The sequence below is a fragment of the Solanum lycopersicum genome, chromosome 12 (genome assembly GCF_036512215.1).
Source record: "Solanum lycopersicum chromosome 12, SLM_r2.1".
In the NCBI taxonomy this organism is placed as follows: Eukaryota; Viridiplantae; Streptophyta; class Magnoliopsida; order Solanales; family Solanaceae; genus Solanum; species Solanum lycopersicum.
Window position 1 is genome coordinate 2,957,798 of NC_090811.1, and position 17,419 is coordinate 2,975,216.

General features: G+C 29.8%; 3 protein-coding genes and 2 non-coding genes across 9 annotated transcripts; 2 read left to right on the forward strand and 3 right to left on the reverse strand.

Moving 5' to 3' along the window:
• Positions 1-1,177: 1,177 nt before the first annotated feature.
• Positions 1,178-8,654, forward strand: LOC101253863 (3-oxoacyl-[acyl-carrier-protein] synthase II, chloroplastic-like). Of its 3 annotated transcripts, XM_010315470.4 has the most exons (15): positions 1,178-1,378; positions 1,819-1,884; positions 3,641-3,855; positions 3,929-4,132; positions 4,369-4,479; positions 4,885-4,980; positions 5,104-5,149; positions 5,229-5,308; positions 5,607-5,675; positions 5,821-5,905; positions 6,558-6,712; positions 6,805-6,885; positions 7,210-7,269; positions 7,745-7,889; positions 8,348-8,654. In XM_010315470.4, exons 1-14 carry the CDS (start codon positions 1,330-1,332, stop codon positions 7,859-7,861), a joined length of 1,434 nt encoding a protein of 477 aa, XP_010313772.1. In that variant the 5' UTR covers positions 1,178-1,329; the 3' UTR covers positions 7,862-7,889; positions 8,348-8,654. The 3 variants fall into 3 exon arrangements, with proteins under 3 accessions (XP_010313772.1, XP_069148635.1, XP_004251704.1); XM_004251656.5 differs by lacking the exon at positions 1,178-1,378 and having other exon boundaries at positions 1,457-1,884; XM_069292534.1 differs by lacking the exons at positions 1,178-1,378; positions 7,745-7,889 and having other exon boundaries at positions 1,405-1,884.
• Positions 8,655-9,748: 1,094 nt separating this feature from the next.
• LOC101254166 (pectinesterase inhibitor 3) lies at positions 9,749-10,495 on the reverse strand. The gene has a single exon (XM_004251657.5). It carries the CDS (start codon positions 10,420-10,422, stop codon positions 9,859-9,861), a length of 564 nt encoding a protein of 187 aa, XP_004251705.1. The 5' UTR covers positions 10,423-10,495; the 3' UTR covers positions 9,749-9,858.
• Positions 10,496-12,151: 1,656 nt separating this feature from the next.
• Positions 12,152-12,224, reverse strand: TRNAA-UGC (transfer RNA alanine (anticodon UGC)). Its single transcript has one exon. It is a non-coding gene; the product is annotated as a tRNA-Ala (tRNA).
• A 1,537-nt stretch (positions 12,225-13,761) lies between these two features.
• TRNAA-UGC (transfer RNA alanine (anticodon UGC)) lies at positions 13,762-13,834 on the reverse strand. The gene has a single exon. It is a non-coding gene; the product is annotated as a tRNA-Ala (tRNA).
• Positions 13,835-14,420: 586 nt separating this feature from the next.
• LOC101254455 (protein SMALL AUXIN UP-REGULATED RNA 16-like) lies at positions 14,421-17,194 on the forward strand. Of its 3 annotated transcripts, none has more exons than XM_019211442.3 (4): positions 14,421-14,672; positions 15,228-15,821; positions 16,361-16,412; positions 16,984-17,194. In XM_019211442.3, exons 2-3 carry the CDS (start codon positions 15,236-15,238, stop codon positions 16,378-16,380), a joined length of 606 nt encoding a protein of 201 aa, XP_019066987.1. In that variant the 5' UTR covers positions 14,421-14,672; positions 15,228-15,235; the 3' UTR covers positions 16,381-16,412; positions 16,984-17,194. The 3 variants fall into 3 exon arrangements, with proteins under 3 accessions (XP_019066987.1, XP_019066988.1, XP_010314062.2); XM_019211443.3 differs by having other exon boundaries at positions 15,231-15,821; XM_010315760.4 differs by having other exon boundaries at positions 15,248-15,821.
• Positions 17,195-17,419: the final 225 nt, after the last annotated feature.

Here is a 17,419-nt window from a genome sequence, read left to right on the forward strand (position 1 = left end):
TAGATTTGGTCTAACCAAAATTTAAATAATTTAACAACAATTCTTTAGGTAATTTTAATTAATTAATTAATTGTTTGTATACTAATATTACCTCACAATGAAATAATATACAGAAGGCCTCATCAGAATTTTAAACACTTGAGTTTTAGATACTACTAAAATCTAAATAAACTATCTCTATATATTTAATAAATTTTAATAAAAATAAGTATTTTTTACTAATTATTTACTATTTAGATTTTAATATTTTAATTTGAAATTTTAATGTCTAAGTGAATATTCAAAAGTGTTAATTAATGTTGCATTTACTTTGGCCAGCAAAATATACTCTACCAATTACTAGCATCCACCTAAACTACGAAGGTTGTTTAATAAGCTATTATTATTATTATTAATTATTCGTATAATTTTTTTCTAATGTAAAATCTAATATATTTTAAAAAAATTATACGTTTTTAAATTAAAAATATGTAGAATATATCAAAATACTTAAACAGAGCTAAAATCAAATATAAATTCAATCAAACTCAATTATTTTATTCGGAAAAATGCATAAGTACCTCTTAGACTATTGACTGAAATTTCAGAGACACACTTTAACTAAACTAAGATCCTATTTATAATTTTATACACCTTTTATCTTATGTGGCTCTCTCCGTGACTTTGCGCAATTAATGTGCGTGTGAGATATTTGGATTTCACGTAAGCTAAAAATGTGCACAAAATAACAAAACAAAATGGATTCTGCAGGTAATAAGATCTTAGTTTAGTTAAAGCGTGCCTCTGAAATTTCGATCATAGTATAGAAAAATATTTGTATAATTTCCCATTTTATTCAGACATTAATTTATATTAAAGACTTATTAAATAAAAGCATAAATATAACCGACATGAGTTGTGAGATTAGTCCACCTTTGACTAGAGGTTTCAGGTTTTGAAACTCTACATGTGGAGACAATGTTGTTAGTGGTATCATATCCAGGATCGTCACTAAGGGGTATCAAATCTTGTCGTAAAAAACATAATTATAAGGTATCGATGGTTAAAATATATAGCTACATGACTAGAACACACTACTCAACGACTCTTCACAACACCTTAACCACGAAAATAAACTCTTTAAATTGTGTCAAAAGATGTCAATACTTATATATATATTTATTAAACTAAAACACTTAACTTTATAATTTTTCGACGAAGAATGGACGGATCCGCCCCCACTTATTGATAGAACATGTCCAATCCAAATTTGATCAGAGCTACAATGCGGGATTTGGAGGATGGAAACCAAAAAAAAATAAATGTAAATATAGATAGTTTGTTAGATGGATGGAAAAAAGTAAATATACAGTTAAGGAGTGTACATTTGCTTTAAATGGTAAAGTTCGAAACTTTTAGCATTTTGAGGCTCTAATGTTGTAATTTTTATAGGTTATGGACAAAGAGATCCAGATATAGGAAACCCCACCTATATAATTCTTGAAAAACTCTGTTTCTGTAGGCATTTTTTGCTTCATTTAAAGAAACCCCATTTGTTTGTCTTTTTTAATGTTTCTTGATGTTAATCAGTTAAAGGGAAAAAAGATTTGATTTTTGATTGAAAATTAGACAAAGAATCAAGAATGTCTTCATCAATGGTGTCTGTTGTTGCATGCATGTCAGCTGTTTGTGAAAATGGGGCAAAGAAGGATTTTTTTGGGTTTTTTAAGTATAATTGTAAAGTTGGTGTGGGAAATAAGAAGAAAATGAGTTGTGTTTTGGCTAAGTTTCAGTATTCCAAGACTTGTAATGGAATTTCATTTTCTAATTCTTGTGTAGTGAGTAATGGTTTTTGTTCAGTTGATGGATGGAGAAGTGGTACATATAGTGGCAGTGCAAGACAAGGTAAAAATTTCATTTTTAATCTTATTATTTTTTTATTTTTTTGGTGTTTGCTTGTACCGATCGATTATCGCATTATTTTGTTGTCATAACTGTTCTTTTAATTTGTATGTTGTGTATTGCTTTTCATTTCATATTATTTCATTGTAGTTACCTTTTCATAACTGTTTGGATAGAATTTTTGACCAAAATAGGTTATTATTAAAATCAATTTATCAAAGATAATATGTTTATTTGAAATTTTACAAAGTTAGTATAAACGTAGTTCTAAGTAAACAGACATAAAACGTTATTGTTAGTAACGTTTTATAATTCCTTACTCCGAAGCACGTTTATAGCTAAAACGTGACTCGCAGTAACGTTTCTCTGTAATTGTCTCATTCATTATTCAAATTTCCACTACTAAATTGTGTGTGTGTATATATCTATTGAAAAGTTTAATAAAGTTGTATGGAGCATTTACAAGATTGAATTTTAATTTTTAGTCATTCTAGAGAAAAGTTATTGTGAGTCACGTTTTATGTATGTTTATTTTGTCAGATTTTTGTCTTTTAGTTATTGAATTTTTTTGAATAAAATATTACCTAAAACGTTACTGAGAACTACGTTTATACTAGTTTTGTAAAATTTCAAAAAAATGTATTATCTTGGTAAATTGATTTTCATAATGACTTACTTTGGTCAAAACTTCGTTTGGATATGCTTAATTTTAAGCTGAGGGTCTATCGGAAACAACCTCTCGAGCAACGAGGCTGCGTACACACCACTCTACTCACTGGTTATGTTGTTGGGAGCTCATAGGTCATACTCCCTCAGTTTCAATTTGATTGTTTGGTTTTGACATGACACACAGTTAAAGAAAGTGAAGAAAACTTTTGAATCTTTTGTTTTTTAAATCAAAAATACCTAAAACGTACCATAATACTCTTTAATCTTGCGTTTTTAAACAGATCTTGTGTAAAGTTAGTCATAGAGTTGCCAAAATTGTAAAGATTTTTGTAAAAAAAATGGATTAAAAAGAAAAGTAAGGCAAATAAATCGACACGGACGGAGTAGTGCTTCATTATTTGTGTGTCCCATTTAATCTATGCATGGCATATTCTCAGAGTGGGATATTCTGTCATAGTCCATAAATTCAAAAATAATACAGGTGCTGCTACTGTTCTGTTTTTTTTTCTTATCATTTCCCACCTTTTTACAACTTCAAAAAGCAAATCTTGAAGTTGTTTACGGCTTTTAGCCTCTGGCAATGGTAGATTTTAGCCTTACCTACGAAAGTTGTCATGTCTTGCGATGGTATATGACTGAATGCGAAGTTTAGAAGAAAATTTAATTTGGTTGAGAGAACATCACGTCTAAGTCTGAGTTGTTTAATGAGTTTGAGTTCTTGATGTTTGCAAACTTTATAGAAATGAGATGGTGTCTAATCTTTTGGAGTGACCCGTTATGGGAAGATTGTTATATAAATTTGGAACTGATGTAGTACCTTGTTCTTTTGTTGACACCATTGCAAGTTATCATGTAGTTTGTTTGTAGTTTCGTTTCTGTGTTTAATTGGCTTTTTCTTCACCCTATCTCTAATGTGTATTCTCATACATAAGAAGGAATTGATTTTCAAATATTTTTTTCTTTTTGCGAAATAACTGTTTATAATCAAGTTTCAGTATGTGATTTCAATGTCATTGTTCTAATAGAAATTCCCTTAAATATATCTACTACTCTACATATATTTTGACGTTCTGCGCCCATCTTGTATTAGGTGGCGTAAGGGCCACTGCGGTACCACCAGTGATTGAAGGTACATCTAAGAAGAAACCACCAACTAAGGAAAGGACTCAAAGGCGAGTGGTTGTTACAGGAATGGATGTGATCACACCAAATGGTCAGGATCCCGATGTGTTCTATGAAAACTTGCTTCAAGGTGTCAGTGGCATAAGTGAGATAGAATCTTTTGATTGTTCACAATTTCCAACAGTACGTCTTCTTCTTTGGTTAGTTTTTCTCTAAATGTAATATTTTAGATGTTAAAAAAGGGGTACAATTGCAGAGAATTGCTGGAGAGATCAAGTCTTTCTCAAGTGATGGCTGGATTTCACCTAAACTTTCTAAACGAATGGACAAGTTCATGCTTTACGCTCTAACAGCTGGTAAGAAGGCATTGATAAATGGCGGAATTACTGAAGACGTAATGAAAGAATTGAATAAAGCAAGATGTGGAGTTTTGATTGGATCTGGTATGGGTGGAATGAAGGTAATCCTCTTTACTTTCTTAAATGTTGTTCTGATTGGTTGACTAAGTTCAATTTTTGTGGAGTTGCATTTTTGTGCTTTTGTATGCTTGGATTCAGCTCAATTTGCTTTCCGACATCTAATTTTTCAAACAAAAGCAACAACTTATACTTGATAAGCAGAATAGTATACGAGTCGTAAAATTTTTGCTAGTCCCAAAATAAATGAGTAACCTCAAAGGTTTTGCTTGAATTATAGGTCTTCAATGACGCCGTAGAATCTTTAATGACTTCTTACAAGAAGATGAATCCCTTCTGCATACCATTTACCTCTACAAACATGGGCTCTGCGATGCTTGCCATGGACCTGGTTAGGCAGTCTTATAATTTTGGCATAATACATAAAAAGACACTCAAACTTGGCTTCAGTTGGCGAGTAAGCTCTCCAACTATGAGAGTGCACAGCCACCTGAACTTGTCTCAACTAACAACTAAACACTCAAACTCGTCCGCACTGTGTCTCGTAGACACCCGACGCTGACATGACACGTAAATTTTGGAGGTGTCTAAATGATCATTTTGTAAGTTGGAGTGTTCAAATGACACAGTGGAGACGAGTGGAGGTGTGCATACTCAAAGTTGGAGCGCTTAATTGCCAACTTAGACCAAGTTTGAGTGTCTTGTTTATGTATTATGCCAATAATCTGTATTTTATCTGGGCTTTAACGTCAAGAGGATCTCCATATTATGTTTCTATTTTAAAATTAAACTGCAGGGATGGATGGGTCCAACTTATTCAATTTCAACAGCATGTGCGACAAGTAACTTCTGTATTTTAAGTGCTGCTAACCATATCATTAAAGGTGAAGCTGTAAGTTTCTTACCTTGAATTAGTGAAGAGTTCCGGAAAGTGTACCTTTCGTTTTTATCCTATGTTATTCAGAAAGTTCCATTTTGTCTAATGGAGAACTTCAAAGCAATAATATGATTGCAGGATATGATGCTCTCTGGTGGATCAGAGGCAGTTATTATACCAATTGGTATATATCGCCCGTCTTTTTCTTTATAAGTTTAGCAAGCTGAGTTATCTTTTTCCAAGTGATTTTAATTTTTTTGCAGGACTGGGAGGATTTGTTGCATGCAGAGCACTTTCCCAGAGAAACAATGAACCTACTAAAGCTTCTCGGCCTTGGGATAGTGTAATGTCCTGTAATTCTTTTCCTCTTGTTCTCACACCGTGGTCTAGTTGGAGTTCGGAAATGCACCAATTTATCTGGAATAGAAATGCTAATTCTAGAATACTTCTTATAGTCCAACTGGCTCTTAGTCGTTGTGATCAAATGAGCTTTGTCTTGAGATCAGACTTGCGCATGTCAGCATGTTTTGATGTATTTACATGATTTTCAATGACTTAAGATGAAAAATAGCATTATCGGAGCCCAACTCATTATATAAAGGATGCAAATGATTGCGTATTTTTCGTTTTTTCTTTTACAGAATCGTGATGGATTTGTAATGGGTGAAGGAGCTGGAGTCCTGCTTTTGGAAGAACTTGAGCATGCTAAGGTGATTTATTAAAGTATATTAGATTGCTTTTCTTCGTCACACTCCTCATGATTAGATTTTAACCAAAAGAGAACGATAATAATGAAAATCCCTAGCCAGATAGTCCGGTGATGTGAGCCTTTAATTTCATTGTCTGAATGAGCAGAGAAGAGGTGCAACTATCTACGCTGAATTTCTGGGTGGAAGCTTTACATGTGATGCTTATCATATGACTGAGCCTCATCCTGAAGGTACTTTCTTCTCTCAATTTTTCAATTCCCCTATCCAGAAGATGGGGAAACTAGGCAGCTCCGGATACGGACTATAATATGGAGGATCCTAAGTGCAAAAATGTCTTATATAGAGTCGGACGTATTTCAACTTGTTAACCAGTCTTATTAGATTGGTATAGCAGTTTTGTTGCTTAATCTATTATCTTTTTGGGTGGCAATCAATTGTTGAGCATGCAAACATCTTTATGGATCCATCTGGCCACCCTTTTCAGTATTAACTTTTAGGTAAGGCGCAATACATAAACAAACTCTCAAACTTGGCCTCAACTAGAAAGTAAGCACTCCAATTTTGAAAATGCACATCTAGACACCTCAACTTGGTCTCAAATGGGAACTAAACATTCCAACTTGTCCCGAATGTGTCTCGTGGACACCCGATGTCAGTGTTTTACTGACACAACGGGGACGAGTTAAGGTGTCTAGATGTGAGTGCTTACATGCCAGCGGAGGCCAAGTTTTAGTGTTTGTTTATGTATTATGCCTTTAGGTAATATTGCTTTGTGTTTATTATTATTTACGAGAAAAATGCGTGATATCTTGTTTTTGTGTAATGTAGATTGAATTATAATACGGACATAACTTTATCTCTGCATTTTCCACAAATAAACAGGAGCTGGTGTTATCTTATGCATAGAGAAGGCATTAGCTCAGTCTGGTGTATCCAAGGAAGATGTGAACTACATTAATGCGCATGGCACTTCCACACCGGCAGGGGATCTCAAAGAGTACCAAGCGATTGTACATTGTTTTGGCCAGAACCCAGAGGTTAGAGGTTCTCCGAACGACTGTTGTTTATGCCTGTTCCTTCAGTTTCCTTTTTCCAGGTACTTAATCAATTGCTACTCCACGTTTTACAGTTACGAGTGAACTCCACGAAGTCTATGATTGGTCACCTACTAGGAGCTGCTGGTGCTGTTGAAGCTGTAGCAATTATTCAGGTAACGTTGTATTTCGTATGCCTTGAAGTAGTGTTGCAACTTGACTTCTGTTGCTTTTAGTTTCTCGTTTAACAAATCGTCTACATAATTTACACGTTTACACAAACATAGAGTTACAGGGCGTGGATTCTCCTATTGCGACATGTATAGGTTATCATGCCATTTAGGTTCAATTTATCATAGATCACTCATTCTGGCTTATTTACATTAAAAAGAAAGCATGTATAGGCTATCATGCCAATTTCGAAAGATTTTCCTTTGTGCTGATCATCCTAAAGATTCTGTTGCTCGAGTCTTGACAGAGGGTTCATACGGATTTTGCAGGCAATACGAACTGGATGGGTTCATCCGAATATAAATCTTGATACCCCAGATGAGGGTGTGGTATGGCTCCCTTTTCGTTGCATTTTCAATTGTGTATTGTTCTTTTGAGCATGATCTAGTATCCTAGACTTTTATTAAACTACCAAGTCGATTGACATCACTTGCATTGGTCTTTTATCTCAAATTTTCTATTCCCTTCGTTTCAATTCGTTCGTCATACTTTCCTCTTTCAAAAAGAATGGCTCTTTCCATTTTTGGCAACTCTTGGATTTCAACTTTCCGTCTGACATGTAGGATTAAAGTACAGTCTACGTGCCTTTAGTCTAAGACCCCAAGAATCAAAATGTCTTTTTTTTTAAAACTCCGTGCCAAATCAAAATCAGGTAAACAAATTGAAACGGAGGGAGAATCATATTACAAATAAGTCTCTTATATGATATGAGGTTGAATCATCTCTTTCTTGGTTCACTGTTGCGACAATTTAGTGTTGAAAATCAACGATTTGATGATATATATATATCCATATGCATAACAGGATACAAATGTACTTGTGGGTTCGAAAAAAGAAAGATTGGATATTAAGGTGGCGATATCGAATTCTTTTGGATTTGGTGGCCATAATTCATCGATATTATTTGCTCCCTACAAGTAAATATATTGTCCATCCCAACAAACCTAAGGTATGTATGGTTGTTGATTTTGAATGTAAAGTTCAGTTATGAGTGTTATGACTTCGTAGATTGAAACAACCTGTCCTTTGCGTGTCAAGGAAGACGAAAATAATAAGCACGAAAAGAGGGCGTTTAGAGTAATTGAAGAGATTAAGACATCTCTTCTAGTCGGAGTCTGTCACTATCTGTTGTTTCTTGTACTTCGATTATCGTATTATGTTTGCTTTGTTATGCTTTCACTTTCGTTACTCTTGAACCAAAGGTCTATTAGAGACAACCTCTCTACCTCTTGAGGTAGAGTTAAGGTTTCTGTATACTCTACCTTCCTTAAACCCCGCGTTGTGAGACTACACTGGGTATGTTGTTGTTGTCGCTGCTCTCTCTCCTTCATTTTTTATCGTTTCTACGTGAAAGCACTTGTTTTGATTCTTATCTTCGTTGTAAGGATACGCTTCATTTTTTGTCAGGTAAATTGAAATAGGGTCCTTGATTTCGAGTTACATGGAGTCAAAATTGACGATGACTTCTCTAGTGGAAGAAGGTATTTGTAGTAACCGGTAGATAATTGTTGGAGCAAGCACGTGAAAGGGAAAATCGCGTAGGATTTTCCTTTTCGATCATGGCTACTATAGCATTCTTGGTTTCGATCATAATATATATAGATTGATCCGATATCTGATTCAAATCCAATATAGTTTTCAAAAATTATTGTATCAAAATTGTTGTTACTATAGAACATTTCTAATAATAGCATACTATTATTCTCTTCAAAAACTCTTTTAAGTTTTGGTTTATTTGGTCTTTTTCTGCACTTTTTAATTTAGTCAGTTCGCTTCGTTTCAATTCACATCACATAGTCTGAATTGACACGGAGTTCCACAAAGAAATAGAATTATGAAAATTGTGTATTAAAAACATTGCTTATAATATTGTGCGACTATTTTATCAAGAATAAAATATATTTAAACTTTCGAATTATTTTTAAATATAAAAATATGTTATTTTTTAATGAATAAATTAGTAAGGAGATAAAATCATATAAGCTAAGTCGAAGAAAAATAAATGTTCTTTTAGTCGGTTAAAAAATTAAAACTATTAAATTTGACTAAATGGCAAGTAACCTTTATAACTTTGCTTCTATGACTTAGACCTTTCATACTCAAACTAGTAATGGATCAATGAATCGGACCGAATAAGAGATAAAAAGTCGTATTATATTTATATAACAATTCAAAATAAATATTTTCTCTCTAGTCAAATCAAAGCATCTATATATACTATTAAGAAGGATACGTAAATCGTCGATTGAATAGCCAAATCAATCAACTTCTATATTATAAATATATGGACCTTGTATGTTACTAGCACATGACCTAACTCAAATGTTATAAATTTATTTATTTTTTTAAAAAAAGACATCCAAGTGAACCAACATTATTGATGCCTTGATTTTTTAAATAAAAGGAAAAAAAAGGTAATAAATTTGGACTGCTTTATAAGATTTAAAAAGAAAAAAAAAAGCCAACATATAAACAAAAAAATATTTGCACCGACAAAATAGTTCCCTTTATTGCAATTTAATTTTTAGTAGTATATTAATTTATGATGCATTTCTTTTTTGGAAAAATAGTAAATTTCTCTACTTGAAATAATTTAAAATTTAAGCTTTTTATTTTATATAAAATTATAATTACACAAATATTTATGACTTATTTAGATAATAAATTTAAAAATCATCTGTTCTTTCTCAATATTTTAAGCTAATAATTTAATTGCTATCACATTAAATGAAACAGAAAGGAATATGTCATAATTATCTACAAAAATGAAATAACATAAGCAAAATCGAATCGACAGATCAAGTAGAATTTATGAACTGAATTCAATATTTTCAACACGAAAAACAAAGATATACATAAAATTTATTATTAAAAATACTCGAATATGATAAAAATATGCTTTAAGACTAGCGTGAGTTTCAGATTCTGAATCCGCCCAGTAGATTGATGAGGTAAAGAGCATTACTTGTAACCTTTGCAACATTAGAAATCCTTCTCTTCACATCATACCTAACTTTTCCATCAATTTCTTTGAAACCATCAAGACAAGTATCATCATTTGTCAAAGAAGCACTAATCCAAGTCTCCAAATTACTCATTTGGAACCTAAAGCCAATCCCTTTATGCAAGTGTTTTAGCTCAAAAAGTGACTTTCTAAGCTCATGTATAGAGTCACCTATTTGCTCTATACAATCAACAAGTGCCCCTTTTTCTCTTTTGCTATTCACTTTGAGATTTTTGAGGAATTTTGATGCTTTGTTGGATCTTGAAATACTCACATTTAGTGATGCTTTTGCTAAGTCTTTTGGTGTTTTTATGGTTGAGTATGATGAGAGGGTTCTAATGCAAATTTTAGGGTAACTTGCTTTGGTGCAAGATGTGTAAACAAGATGATTTGTGGAATATGAAGTTATTGTGTTTTTTCCACTTGTGAAGTGAGAGAAATGGAGAATGAGGAGGAGAAGGGGAAGAAAACGAAACATCTTTATTTGTCGATTCTAATCAAAGACGAATTTAGAATTTATATTAGTAATAAGTTCAGAATGAATCTAATGTATATAACGTACATATAAAAATAAAATCAAGTGAAAGGTAGAGGTGGATCTACCTTTAGTGAAGACCAGAGACAAAGTTCAGATTTTGAGTTTATTAATTCTGAATTTTTGAAAAAAGTAAATTTACTATCAATTTTTTTCTAAATAAATTATTTGTACTTTTTAAATAAAATTTTAACACAAATATACAATTTGAGTCAATGTTACAACATAAGTAGAATCGTAGTTCCACCTGTGGTAGAAAAAGTTCAACTTTATCGAAAAATATATTGCGCAAGAAATTAAGATAAATAATAATACTTTATCTATACAAATTTTAGAAGTCATATAACCGTAAAAAAGTATTATAATATATTTAAGATTATATATATATATATATATATATATATATATATATATATATAGCAAAAGTCATGGTTTGTAGTAGTTGAAGTGCAACAAGGTCCTTCATTCAATAAATATTTTTTGTTTGTATATAACCTGCCACAATGTTCATTTTTATTAAATATTATACATTGTTATAAAAATCCAAAAATGATGAATAAGGAATTCGGAGATAATTCATAAATCGAAGAGTTAGCTTATGAAGAGGGGTTTGTCCATGTTTATAAATGGAAATCAAATTTTCATTCCTCTATTAATATAGGGACATCTTAACACTCTCGCGCACACCAGACCTCAATTAGAGCGTGAACAATTCTAAATGGGGTCCATCATCGATGAACAACAAAAATTGGAATGGACTTGTGATATTATGTAAAAATATGACACCTATCGAAAGCTAGCTCATGAGGAGAGATTTGTCGGAGTGTATATAATAAAATAAAATTTCCATCTCTCTACTGACATGGGACATCTCAATATCTAGGTGTTATTCGCCTACGATCTTTGAGACTCATAATTTTTGTAAAAAATATAAATATATATTAATCTACGAAAATTTCAATAACTATTAAACTTCTATTTTTAACATTATAACATATTTAATATTGAATTTTTTATAAATTTAAATTTTAAACTCGCCTTCGTATAAGTGACATCCTAGCACAAATTGAAAATGACAAAAATTAATAAATGAGAATGACCTACTACTATAAATAATATTTTTATATTTGTTCAAGCAACCAATAGATTTTAAATAATTAATAAGTGAACAACTTTACTATGTAAGTTGCTGTTTGCTTGTTAGAGATCTGTGGACATACAAAGTGCACACAAATATTTATAATAATGTGAATTGAAAATTTGATTTGATATATTGAAAGTTAGTGAAAAGATTTATTTCCTATGTCACAAGAGATATTTAATATTTTCCCCAATTCAACAATATATATATATATATATATTACAATTCTTCTATAAAAAATAATCTTATTATTTAGACTTTATAAATATATTATAAAAAATATACATTGTTATAAAAATACAAATAGTATTATAGAATTAGAGACTAAACGATCATTATAGTATTTATGAGTGAAACATTAGTATTCGAGTGATTTCAGGTTATGCTCACATCATTAATATGACGACGAGATAAATCTCTAACAAATCTTACATGATAAATCACGATCAAAATATTGAATATATAAAAAATGTAAGTCTTAGAGACCTTCGCGATACATTCTACGAAATAATGAATGAAAAAAAAAAAAAGTGGAGATGCGGGGGATCGAACCCCGTGCCTCTCGCATGCAAAGCGAGCGCTCTACCATTTGAGCTACATCCCCAGATGTGTATTAATTTTCCAGTTGTATTACTAATTTTAGATTCATATATATCGGATTTAGGGAAAAAGGTCTGATATACCCTTCAACTTTATCATTTAGAGCTGATATACCCCTTGTTATAAAAGTGACTCATATATACCCCTACTTATAAGCAAATGACTCACATATACCCTTTTCCTCTAACGGAAATTTAAAAAAAGAAAAATTTAATTTTCTAATTTTTTTTTCTAAAAAATATAATCCCGTATGAGTAAATTTAATCCTCGTCAAACATATTTTTTTGACATTTTTTTGTTTCGTTGACTAATTTAGAATTATTATTTTGATAATCAAATTTATTTATGTTTCACTAATATTCTTGTAAAACTTATTGTAGATGACAAAACTTTTTTCTTCGAATACAAAAATCAAACTACAATACAGACAAAAAAAATAGTTTAAATTTTTTTCTCTTTAAACTAAGGAATAAAAGAAAAATAAATAAAATAAGAATAAGAAACTAAAATAATTATAATAAAAAAAAGTCAAATTATGTATGAAAAAATTAAAATATACCTTGAAATTTGATAGAAGAATCATATATACTCTTAAATAAATTTTTTTTAAAAATAAAAGTAAAAAATATAAATTTAAAACTAATGTTTTTAACTTCCGTTAAATTAAGAGTATATGTGAGCTCATTTTGTAACGACGGGGGTATACGTGAGCCGTTTGTATAACAGTATGTGCATATATGAGGTACTTTCATAGCGAGAGGCATATAGCTCCAAATGACAAGGTTGAGGGGTATATCAGACCCTTTTCCCTCGAATTTATTTTATACCGCGTAATTTAATTCGATGAGAAGTTTAATTTTATAAATAAGTATTGTTTCTTAAAATACTTTATTATTACTTTAAAGCTGAATGCAATTCAAAAAATTGATAACCATGGGATTATAAAATAACACAGATTTTTTATTATAATTTCATAGTAACAAACACTAAAATAGTTTTTAGTGATTTTCTCAACTCAACATCAAACCAACATAGAGCTACAATAAACTAATAAGCTTTGATTCATAAAAAAATGAGTAATTATAATTATATAATTACTCATTTAGCGTTAAGCTACTTTACTAATACTAATCTTAGCCCATTCATAATACTCGTTTAGTCAAATAAAGGATCCTAATTAAGTTATATATCAAATGCTATTGTTTAAACAAAAATAATCAGATATCATATCGAGTTAATAAAGAAAACCGTACCCAATATAATGATATACAAATAGTTTGATCATTTATTCATAGAAAATATAATTATATTTCGAGATATATAATTACCTCAAAAAAGGTAATTAAAGAGTTAACTCTCCCTCTTTTAATTTTCTAGACTTGTCTAAAAATAATACTAGTAAGTAATATTTAAATAGTTACGAAATAATTTTATGTTTCATATTGATAGTTATATAAATGTATTTCTTTTAATAAAAAAAAAATTTATCATACGTCGTTAATCATGTTCCGATTAAAAATAGGAAAATTATGAAAAAAATATGGAGATGCGGGGGATCGAACCCCGTGCCTCTCGCATGCAAAGCGAGCGCTCTACCATTTGAGCTACATCCCCAAGTCTTCATTGGCATCTCTAAGTTTCTATCTAACTTTATAGACTTTTTTCTATTTCAATTTATGTGACGTTCATAAGCTAGTTGAATACGAAAAATAGAAAAAGGAAATAAATACTTTTAAGACTCGCAATATTAAAGTATTCTTACCTATGGTATATTATTTGGGTGTTTAAGACTCTTAAAACTTATATAAATGAAATTAAAATATTGGATATGATAAATATAAAATATTTGAGATTACTTAATTATTATTATATTGATTTATTTATTTTTGTTGATCCCTTATTGATATTAGTTGTGATACATTATGCATATATCACTCCTTTTTAACTTTCAAATATACGTTTGATTGACAGGATATAACATATATAAAATTTTAAATTCGAGATTTTATGAAATTTTATTTCGCCATACGATATTAGTGTTTTCAAGAAAAAATATTGTATGAACAAGATTAAAAATGGTTTATATGAATGGATAAAATGAAAATTAGTAGCGAAAAAATAGTAAAGCCATAAATTTTAGAGAAATTTATTGCGACAAAGAATGAATATATATAAATACAAAAATAATAAATCTATTTTGATGCATGGAAGTATTATATAGTTTGTATATATTTTTTTTTAAATTCAGAATCATTATATCATATTTAGTGAATTCTGAAGAGAGAAAAAATCTATACATATTCCATCTTCGAAGGCCAAAGAATTCTTAAACAAAGAGCCTTTTTCATGATCTTATATATATAAACCCTAAAAAAAATTCATATATTTTATGTCTATGTATATTATGGAGATTAATTATTCTTGCTACCTCTAACATATATACAATATTCTGGTAATTTTCTACCTCTACCATATATGTAAATTGTGAATGTTTTTATTATTTTTTAAAAAACAGACTTGGAAAGAAGATATTAATCGTAAAGAAAACGAAATTTCCATGATAAATGCAAATTCCTCAAGATATTAGTTGAGAAAACAAAATTCTTGTTATATTTCATAAATAGATTTTTGTTAAAATCATTAGTAGAAATAAGAAAATGATTTTGTTTATACATTCAAGTAATTAAATATTTCTCAATTAGAAAACTAAATTTATTGTTATAATCTATTATTATCAACTAATGTCATGATTTTGAACATCGAGGACGAATGATGAAATTTACAGTATCAAGATAAGTGTTTGATACGATGAAAAATCTTTCTTAATAAATATTTTATCTGAACAAGGGGCTAGAAAAATGATTTCTCTCACGTACGAATGAAAATCATTTTCTTTATAACTATCTTAATTTTTAAACTTCATATTACCACTCCATATAATAATTTAATATTCAACATTTTGTTTTCAAATTATGCTCTAATTTTTTTTTACTACTATAATATATAGTAGTGTATATGTTTTTTCAGGATCTCATAATCAATCTTGTGATTATTTTGGCCATTTTTGCAAAGAGGGTAAAAATGGAAGATCATGGAGAAACAAAATTGACAGGAATTAGACAAATTGTGAGACTCAAACAATTGTTACACAAATGGCAAAATGTCACATTTACCCCTAATACTACTAAGGGAAAAAATCACAATCCGAAAGTTGAATGTACAAAATCGTCCTTTAATAATCGAAAAAATGAGACATGCAGAGGAGGGATATCCCCATCTATAAGCAAGAGGCTACGGAGCTCCAATGTTTATTGGGATTCAGACGAGGAGAATTGTCAAAGCCCCGAATCGCCACGTGGCGTCCCGAAAGGATATTTGGCTGTCTATGTGGGCCCAGAACTTAGAAGATTTATAATTCCAACAACTTATTTAAGTGACTCTTTGTTTAAAAAGTTACTTGAAAAAGTTGAAGAAGAATTTGGATTTGATCATAGTGGTGGACTTACAATTCCTTGTGAAATTGAAACTTTTAAGTATTTGTTGCAATGTATGGAGAATCATCAAAGATGTCTCCCTGTTGATAGTCATCACAATGGTTCTGGTAATTTTCTCCCATTTTCGTCTTTTAGATTAATTTTATGATTTACGTTACGCGATACGTTGCTTAAATTCATCAAAATCCTATCGAGTATGTATGTCGAATATTTTAAAAGGTATATATATTGAAACTATTTGATATGAATGCGTAAGGAGACAATTTAAATGATTAAAAACAACATATATATATATTTTTTAATTTTATGAATAACTTTACGTAATACATTACTTAAATTCATCAAAATCCTATAGAGTATCTGTGTGAAAAGGTATATATATTGACACTATCTAATATGGATGCGCAAGGTGACAATTTAAATGATTAGAATATATATATATATATATATATTTTATTTTTTTTTAATTTTATGAATAATTTTATGTGATACATTGCTTAACTTCATCAAAATCCTATCGAGTATATATATAAATTTATTGCAAACATCGGATCTCTTCTTAATTTATGCTGTTGAGATTCTTCAAAAATTACAGTCAAAGCTTTTTAAAATAACATTTGCTAATCGTTTAATTTGGTTTCATCAGATGCAGGGATTATGGCTTGATTATATATGATTTCAATATATACTAAGCTAAGGTATTATGCTCTAACTTTAATTGGATTTTATGATATTTTTAGTACCAAAAAAAAAATATTTTTTGATTTCTTTTCCATTTTACTGTTCCACGCATTTTAAAATTTTAAAATTATTTCAATAGACTTTCGGAGAAAAGATAAACATAAAGTCATATTTTTTCCTTTCAATAAAAAATATTTTCAAATTTTTAGTATTTGTGGACATGATTATTTTCCTTGTCCTCGAAAACAATTTTCGAAATACCATGTGATTATATATTTAATTTATTTTTGAAAGAAAATAAGAGATTTTAAGATAAAATTTTAAGTTTGAAAAAGTGATTTTGAATTTTCAAGTAAAATATTTTTTTCATTCAGAAATTTTTTACGTTTTTCAAATTTAATGTATATCCAAGCAATATCTATTTTAAAACTTTTTATTAAAAAAAATCACATTCTTTTTTGTCAAAATGATTAAATGACTATTATTTTCTAAAAAAATTATTTTTTTCATACCAAACACGCCCTATTGTAATTTAATTCTTTTGTACCAGTTTAAAATATAATTTTTTTTATTTTTTTTTTAATGCAGCAAAGATCTTTGTGACAAATTGATCAGGATTGAACTCTCTGTTATGGTATGATAATTAGTAATGGTTGGTATTAATTAGGTTTAATAATTTTATTTTATTTTAATTTCTCTTCACCTGGTGTAAAATATACAAAGATCTTTGCTTGTACTTATATTTAACTATCCATTTATCAATACTTATCCCTTTAATAATATTTTTATCTTTCTTTCATATCTGATGAAAAATAAAAATAAATTATATATTAGAGCCTTCAATATGGGCTAGATCCATTTGGCCGGCCTGACCTAACTCGGGATTCATAAGGCTGGATTAAGATTTCTGCAGCCCATATAAAAGATAGCTTTTTAGCCCGATTTGAACAAGTCTGCTTATTTATGGAGTTTGAAAAATATCGATAGACCCAATTCGTGGGCTAGTAAAAATTAATTAAAAAAA

What these genes read in the sequence shown, in the direction of transcription:
- LOC101253863 (XM_004251656.5), top strand. Translation starts at nt 1,623, where the DNA reads ATGTCTTCATCAATGGTGTCTGTTGTTGCATGCATGTCAGCTGTTTGT. An exon ending in GGCAGTTATTATACCAATTG is followed by an intron (nt 5,150 to 5,228) that starts GTATATATCGCC and finishes ATTTTTTTGCAG; the next exon opens with GACTGGGAGGATTTGTTGCA. An exon ending in GTTTTGGCCAGAACCCAGAG is followed by an intron (nt 6,713 to 6,804) that starts GTTAGAGGTTCT and finishes CACGTTTTACAG; the next exon opens with TTACGAGTGAACTCCACGAA.
- LOC101254166 (XM_004251657.5), bottom strand. Translation starts at nt 10,422, where the DNA reads ATGTTTCGTTTTCTTCCCCTTCTCCTCCTCATTCTCCATTTCTCTCAC.
- LOC101254455 (XM_019211442.3), top strand. Translation starts at nt 15,236, where the DNA reads ATGTTTTTTCAGGATCTCATAATCAATCTTGTGATTATTTTGGCCATT. An exon ending in TAGTCATCACAATGGTTCTG is followed by an intron (nt 15,822 to 16,360) that starts GTAATTTTCTCC and finishes TGGTTTCATCAG; the next exon opens with ATGCAGGGATTATGGCTTGA.